This window comes from Nicotiana tabacum, chromosome 16 (genome assembly GCF_000715075.1).
Source record: "Nicotiana tabacum cultivar K326 chromosome 16, ASM71507v2, whole genome shotgun sequence".
Classification (NCBI taxonomy): Eukaryota; Viridiplantae; Streptophyta; class Magnoliopsida; order Solanales; family Solanaceae; genus Nicotiana; species Nicotiana tabacum.
In genome coordinates, this window is record NC_134095.1 from 130,376,042 (window position 1) to 130,384,148 (window position 8,107).

General features: G+C 36.5%; 2 protein-coding genes across 2 annotated transcripts; one reads left to right on the forward strand and one right to left on the reverse strand.

The window, feature by feature from the left end:
* Positions 1 to 511: 511 nt before the first annotated feature.
* Positions 512 to 3,114, reverse strand: LOC107762383 (uncharacterized). Its single transcript, XM_016580741.2, has 3 exons — positions 2,887 to 3,114; positions 1,791 to 2,034; positions 512 to 1,275 (listed from the first exon to the last, which is right to left on the reverse strand). The coding sequence occupies exons 2-3, from the start codon at positions 2,001 to 2,003 to the stop codon at positions 967 to 969; spliced, it is 522 nt and encodes a 173-aa protein (XP_016436227.1). The 5' UTR covers positions 2,004 to 2,034; positions 2,887 to 3,114; the 3' UTR covers positions 512 to 966.
* A 1,432-nt stretch (positions 3,115 to 4,546) lies between these two features.
* On the forward strand, positions 4,547 to 5,371 carry LOC142170410 (uncharacterized). Its single transcript, XM_075232314.1, has one exon. The coding sequence runs from the start codon at positions 4,547 to 4,549 to the stop codon at positions 5,369 to 5,371; it is 825 nt and encodes a 274-aa protein (XP_075088415.1).
* The last annotated feature ends 2,736 nt before the right edge of the window (positions 5,372 to 8,107 follow it).

Consider the following 8,107-nt stretch of genomic DNA (forward strand, 5'->3'; position numbering starts at 1 on the left):
GCCTTAGTTGGTGATCCGAGCTCTTTCTCAATGATGAACCTTCTCTTATCATCTCACTGGCCGATCTTATCCAATATTAAGATTTTTAAAAAAGGGAGTTGGTTTAACTAAGGAATCTCCTAGAACCATTTTGGAATGTAACAGTGATAGCCTAGATACTATAGCACAATTTCCGGATTCTTCAGTGGATGCAAATTTCCCCTCTGATGTAACTATTTTAACCATTTAGTTTGTTAATATAATCAATCCCTTTAAACCAAAAAAATACTCCCTGAGGGAGTAATGCAGTAATATTTCCAATTGAGGAAGGAAAGGATGAAAAAGAAAAAGTGACATATCAGTTGGGTGGGACTGTGAAATTGAGTGATACGCCTTGAATTGCAACGATATGCCACCATAGTCACGTGGGGGCGTGAAAGCATCAATCATAGTCATACCACAATATTGAATTGCAACGAGAGGAAAGTGATGGATATAGATGCACCACACGCAATGATGCAACGCAAGAATCAAAGCCGTAAACAATTTTTATATATCTTACATTTATTTACAAAGTGAACTGATTCCACTCCGCACCTAATATTTCCTTCTCTTTACAAAATCACTTCGATTACGGCCCTCGTATTGACATTCACGACCCAAGCACATACATCATTTCAAGAGGGTCAGGACCACCTCACTTAAAAAAACTCATTAAATTACTCCTAATTCGCCTCTAATTACTTTGTTAATAACGACTCTAATTTACTTACAGAGACAAAGACACTATATTACAATTTACTTACATAGACCCTTTGGACATATTTACACTGGCCAAAAGGATCTTTCTTCAGTTTCTCAGTCGACGAAAATCTTCAAACTCTTCTGCTGCCGCTAGTTAAAAACAAAAGTTGATGACTCGTTCGTGTAACTTCAAGTTTCCTCTATGTACTTTTCTCAGTATTGGACTGGTATTAAGGTTTTTTCTTAAGCCAAAGCAGGGATGCTGCAATTGCGACGATCCCTGTCAAGGCAATCGAAACCCTCAACTCTCACAGCCGGATTGTGGCCAAAATTCGCCCTGCTCACACATCCGCCGCCTTTCCTGGCGGAAGACGATGGGGACGAAGTCAATCCGGAGGGAATTGGTATTGCCCGTGGCGAAACTGGGGTGGCCTTTTCATCCCCAAATCGTGCATCTTGAATTAAAGGGTTAGATACTCTGCTCGGCGGCGACCCACAAAAAAATGGAGGCGACGAGGCTACTTGTGCTGCTGGTTGATCAACTCCACCACCCTGTAAAATTTTCAACACCAAATATCAGCAGATGAATCTAAAGAACTTGTGACACAGACCATGCATATATAACGCGCCTCAATCCCAAATAAACTAAGGTCCATTATATCAATTCGCACTAACCAAGTAACTCCATGGATGTAAAGGCAAAAGGTTAAAGTACCATAAACATATTATATAATTAATCTAAATTCAGTTTGATTTTTACTGATTCTAAATGGATGAAGACCAAAAATAGAAAGTGAATCAATCATGACATGTCCATTGCTTCAAAGCCACTCGATGAAAAGCATAACATGAGATTCACATTCGACAACTAGCACCGACAAGAACATGGTGCCCACACACTTGGACTTGGACATATAATCCTTTTCCATAGGTCCACAAATACGCTCCTTTTTATTTTATTTAATATTTAATTTTCGCTTTTCAAACCAATGGATTCCACATACACATACTAGGATTACTGTAACCCAAAAAAAAAAGTACTGAACAAATTGAAGTGATAAACCTACCTTTGTGAGGATGATATCCAATAAATCAGCTCCAGATCTTGAATCACAAAAGTCTTGCTGATGCCATCTGAGAGGTCTCATAGGGCCGCCGCCGAGACGGCGGGGCTTAGGGCAAATAACGGCGTCCTTCTTATCGGAAATTGAGGAGTAGGAGCGCATCATCATCTCTTCACAAGCGGCAAAATTACTTTGTTGAATGGCACAGTGATTCATTTTTTCCAGACAAAATTTATTTAAACAACGCCTGCACGACAAATGAAGATTTTACTTCACAGATCCGAAAATAACAGTGACATAAAGGAAATAAAACTAATACAAATTAATTTCCTTGAATAATTAAGTTAAAAATTTTATAGATCTGGTCAAATCTTCCCAAAAAAATCACAGGGTGGAGATTTTGACCCTTTCCGTTGAGACAGCCAGAGACGGCCGGAAAAATAAATAACAGAAATTTAGGGAATCGTGGATCTACAAATTTAAAACCTATGAATCATGCGACAAATTGATACAACTATGCAAATCAACTACAAAAACGCGTAAATTTCCAGCTTCATATGAATTTTAAATATTTGTCAAATATACTACTCCACTGTATATGTATATTAGAGTCGAAAAATAACATTTCAGAGAAAGAGTAAGGCCGATATTAACCGGCGATTTAACTCTGCGTTGAAACAACTGAGAAGTCACTGGGGAAAAAAAGAACAAAAAATATAGGGAAACATGGATCTAAAAAATAGCTTCAAATCATATAAAAAAATTGTAAAAACTTAGCTTTTTATATTTAGACAAACGACTAGATTTCCAGCTCAATACGAATCTACTGCAGACAAACACTTCGCCTATAAATTACATCTATATATTAATTGGCAAAAAAATCCGATACTTCCTAGTTTCTTACACAGATCTACACTATAGAACAAAAAATCGAGTTGTCTAATAGTATTTACGTGCTATAACTTATAAAAATTACACTCAAAGCAATTTTTTCCACGCAAAGCAATTTTTTCCAAGACAAAAAAGAAGTGTGAAATCGCAACAACATAAGCAAAACGTAATCAATCTACAGGAAGAAGAGAGATAGAGAGATGTTTACCTAAGGAGCTGTACGAAAGAGTATTGGTTATTTGACGAGGAGGATTCAAATAAAGGAACAGAGAAGAAATAAAGGGGGAAAATGTATGAGAGAGAGAGAGAGAGAGAGAGAGAGAGAGAGAGAGAGAAGAAACGGTCAGTTTTAAGAGAGGAGTAAAGAAGGTTAACAAAGAGGGGGGTTGTATGAGTTTTATACAGAGGACAGAGAAAAATATCATATCAAATGTACAATATTTTATTGTTTTTAAATAAATAAAAAAGGAAAGAGAGAGAAAATCCGTGTACGGAGAGGCGAGATCTGCAATGGTGCAAAAAAGAAAAAAGAAAAAGGAATATAAAGTGATAAGTTATTGGGTTTTTTAATGTATCATGTAGGCGGTGCTTCCCGCGAGATATCTCCTCGATATTCCCACCCACTTCGAATCATTTTCTTTTTCTTGCCTTTTTAAGTTTTACTTCTTTTCTTTGTAAATTATATACCAATTTTAAATATAATCTAATTTTCGATATTTTATTTAGTTTTTGGAATATCAAATAAAGTTTTTGAAGTTACAAATTCTGAAAATCACATCTGAAATTGTAAATTTTTTATAATGTAAATCCCGCTCTTGATTTTTGGTCGTAGGTTTATAGAATTAATTTATAATTTTAAAAATATATATATTATCTAATTATGATAAAGTAAGAAAGTTCAGTGTGCAATCAATTCATATTAACTGTCTTTTAACACTTTTGTGACTTGTTAATGAATTTTTTTGAATAACATTATTAATACGAGTACTTATTTAAATTGTATTTATCTCTTTCTCTTAAATATCTCACTTTATTAATACTTTATGAGTTAGAAATGTAAGAGTGAACTTATAAGAACATAATAAATACTTATTTTTTTAAATATCAAAAAATTTAAACAAACTTAATTTGTCAAAGTGATTAATTTATCAAAGGCAGTACAGTCAATTATTTTAATATTTGTCATTCTCTATACCTTATAATAGTCTAAGTTATTTTTTGAATTAATTTTTCATGTTATACTTACTCCGTCCGAGTTTATGTAAACTTTTCCTCTTCACGTGTTGAAGAACATAACCCCCATGACAATTTAATGGATGATGAAGATACAAGGGAGAAGAAAAAGAAGAAATAAGAAGAAGATGCAGTGAAGAAGAAAGCATAAAGTTTCGGAATTTCCAAAGAAAGCTTTGGACTTATGTCTGAAGATTTTGATTATGTGACGTTTCAGCATATTAGCCTTTGATATTATAATCCTAAGATTTAATGTTGACCGCTGGATTGAAAGGAGAAGGGAAATCTGAGCCATTCATTTGATACAGCTGATGAAGGAATTTTGGAAGCTTCTACACGTGAGTAAGCACATGCTCACATTGTAAAGAATAATTCTTTGTTAAGTTAGTTATACAATTAGCCAATAGGAGATAGGACAAGTGTATAGGAATATATTGTTCACATTCTATGTACCTATAACATAGGGCTGTATATAAAGAACAAATTGCTGTGAATAAAGCAACAAGAGAAAATTTTCACAAATCTCAGTCTTTCTTTTATGGTATCAGAGCAGATTTAGCTCGATCCATTCACAATTTTCTCATATTCCTATCAATCTTCCCAAATCAGCTCTACCTTCATCTGTGCATTGAATCATGCCTGGAACAGAAGCTGCAACTGATATTACAGTTTCTGGATCAACAAGCATTGGAGTAACAAATGATTCCAATCACCCTCTTCATTTGCATTCTTCTGATACTCTAGGGATGGCTTTGGTAAGCTCACCATTTGATGGTAGAGGATTCCCAGGATGGAAAAGATCTGTCTTCATTGCAATCTCAACCAAAAATAAACTTGGCTTCATCAATGGATCTTGTGTTGAACCAAAATTGGATGACAAGGATTACCCACTGTGGAGTAGATGCAATGACATGGTCACCTCTTGGTTGCTGAACTCTTTGACAAAAGAGATAGATGACAGTGTCATTTACTCAAGAACACCTAAGGACTTTTGGAGCAGCCTGGAACACAGATTTGGTCAGTCGAGTGGAGCCAAACTGTACCATATGCAGAAGGAAATTTCAAAGACAATCCAAGGAAGCAACAGCATATCAGCTTATTTTACCACACTTAAGAGACTTTGGGGTGAGTTGGACTCTGTTAACTCACAATTAGGATGCACTTGTGCATGTAACTGTGATGGTAGAAGGAAGATGGCTAAATTCATGGAAGATCAGAGGGTCATTCAATTCTTAATGGGGTTGAATGATGCTTATACACAAGCAAGGGGAAACATACTCATGCTTAGTCCTACACCTAGCATGGATCAAACTTACTCATTGTTGCTACAAGATGAAAGTCAAAGGGAGATTTACATGAGCCCACAGTATCCTATTGATGGGGCTTCTTTAATGGTAGGCACACAAAATAAGTTTTCACAGAAAAACAACCAAACACGGAAATGGTGGAACCCGCAATAAAAGTCAGCTAACACACAGTATAAATCCAAGCCAAGGAAGTCCAAATTCAACCCCAATGTTAGTTGCAGCCATTGCTCAAAAATAGGATACGTGAGGGTTGATTTCTATACGCTATAGGATTCCCTGATGAATTCCAATTTACTAAGGGCGGAAATTTTCAAGGAACAATAAAAGTAAATGCTACAATAGCAGATTAGCAGGGAGATGGAAACTCTGATGAACATAATGGAGGAAATTCAAACAATCAAACTCCGTTTTTCAGTAAAGAAGAGGTCTCTAAACTGGCAAACTTAATCAAACAGGTAAAGTTGGAAGAATAGGGAGTGGAAACTCAGAGATTAGTGCCAATGTTGTTGCTGGTATTATTCTTAAATACTCAGGGACATGTATTGTTGTTTTTAATACTAAAACCTGGATCATTGATTCAGATGCCTCTAAACATATGTGTTTTGATTCCAAATCTTTCCTAACTCTGTCACCTTTGCATGTTCCTTTACATATAAGTTTGCCTAACTCTTTTCAGCTCTTTGTCACACACATAGGACAAGTTTGCATTCAACCTGATATAGTTCTAGAAAGAGTACTCTATGTTCCATCTTTTAAGTATAACTTGCTATTTGTTCATAAGTTATGCACTCAATTCAAATGCATCATCAATCTTACTTCTAGTCAATGTCTATTGCAAGTCCCTGTAATAAGGAGGGGACAAGTTTTTGGTGAAGTAAGAGATGGATTATATCTACTCAAGCCTAGAAGTTTAGAGTCTAGAATTCAATTTAGTCAAAATATAATTTCCATCCCAAAAGGAAGTGATTCCAGTCTAGTACCTAGTAAAAGCTCTTTTTCTATTCCAGTCTTTGCTAATGTTGTTTCAGATGTAATTTAATGGCATGTCAGGTTGGGGCATTTTCCTTTTTCAGTAATGAAGAAACTCAGTTTTGTTCATTTTCCTTCAAATTTTAATGATGTGTGTGAAATTTGTGCTAAGGTAAGGCAAACTAGGCTCCATTTTCCCATTAGCCAAATCAGGACTAAATCTCCATTTGATCTCATTCATATAGATACTTGGGGACCTTTTAAGACTACTACATACAATGGTTACAATTACTTTCTTGACCATAGTTGATGATTTTAGTAGGGCCACTTGGACCTTTTTACTAAGTACCAAGTGCAATACTTTTCCAGTCCTGAATTCTTTTCTCTACATGGTAGAGAGGCAGTTTAACAATAAAGTAAGGAGAGTAAGATCAGACAATTCTTGGGAATTGGGAAAGGGAACACAGGAATCTAATTTTTTTCAGGAACAGGGGATTCTTCATGAAACATTTTGTGTAGCCACACCTCAACAGAATGGGATAGTTGAGAGGAAACATAGACATCTTCTGGAAATTGCAAGAGGTTTACTGTTTCAGTCAAAGGTTCCTCTCCAATGTTGGGGAGAATGTGTTTTAACTACAATATTTTTAATCAACAGGTTCCCTTCCAAAGTGTTGAAAGGGAAGACACCTTATGCAGTTTTGTTTGGGAAGGAACCTACATATGAGGTTCTCAAAAGTTTTGGATGTTTATGTTATGTCTCAACTCTATCTCAAAATAGAGGAAAGTTTGAACCAAGAGCTAAGGCTTGTATCTTCTTAGACTATGCACAAGGTCAAAAAGGCTACAAAGTAATGGACAAAGAGACAAAAAGATTGTTTATTTCCAGGGACATCAAATTCCATGAAGATTTCTTTCCTTTTCATTCACCACATTCCAATACCTACTTTCTACCTTGTTTTGACTCCACTAACCATACCCATGTACCAGATATGGCACCAAACTATACCTCATGTAACGACCCGGCCGGTCATTTCATGTGTTACCGCTCTGTTTTCCCCATTTTTACTTCTTATTGTCTTATTCAGCGGTATTATATATTATCGGGTTGGTTGGCTCGGGTTCGGAAAGGTTTTGGTAAGGTTTGAGACACTTAGTCTCTTTTTAGTAAGCTTAAGTTGGAAAAGTCAACCGAATGTAGACTTGTATAAAAAAGGGCTCAGATGTGAATTTCAATGGTTCGGATAGCTTCGGGAGGTGATTTGGGACTTAGTAGCATGATCGGAATGTGTTTTAGATATCCGAAGTAGATTTAGGCATGAATTGGCGAAATTGGAATTTTGGCATTTTTCGGTTGGTAGGTGAAATTTTGATATAGGGGTCGGAATGGAATTCTGGAAGTTGAAATAGGTCCGTCGTGTCATTTGGGATGTGTGTGCAAAATTTCAGGTCATTCAGACGTGGTTTGATAGACTTTTTGATCGGAAGCGGAATTTGAAAGTTTTTGGATATTAGTTCTTAGGCTTGAATCCGATGCAATTTTGGTGTTTTGATGTTGTTTTGAGCGTTCTGAAGGTTGGAACAAGTTTGAATGAGGTTATGGGATATGTTGGCATATTTGGTTGAGGTACCAAGGGCCTCGGGATGGATTCAGATGGTTGACGGAGAGTTTGGAGTTTTGGAAAAGTTGCAGAATTTTCTGCTCCTGTTGTTTCCGCACCTGTGTATTGGGGACCGCAGGTGCGATGCCACAAATGCATAGAAAGGACCGCAGATATGGTCAAGGACGCGAAGGGCAGGATCCACAGATGCGGAGTGCTGAGCGCACCTGCGCCAAGTAATTGATCGCAGATGTGACATTGGGCCTTTAAGTGAAAACTGCAGGTGCGGTAGGCAAGACCGCAGAAGCGGAAGAAGGAC

Excerpts from the sequence above, each read along its gene's own strand:
- LOC107762383 (XM_016580741.2), bottom strand. The coding sequence starts at position 2,003 with ATGAATCACTGTGCCATTCAACAAAGTAATTTTGCCGCTTGTGAAGAG. Across the intron at positions 1,276-1,790 it reads TGGATATCATCCTCACAAAG|GGTGGTGGAGTTGATCAACC; the intron begins GTAGGTTTATCA and ends AAAATTTTACAG.
- LOC142170410 (XM_075232314.1), top strand. The coding sequence starts at position 4,547 with ATGCCTGGAACAGAAGCTGCAACTGATATTACAGTTTCTGGATCAACA.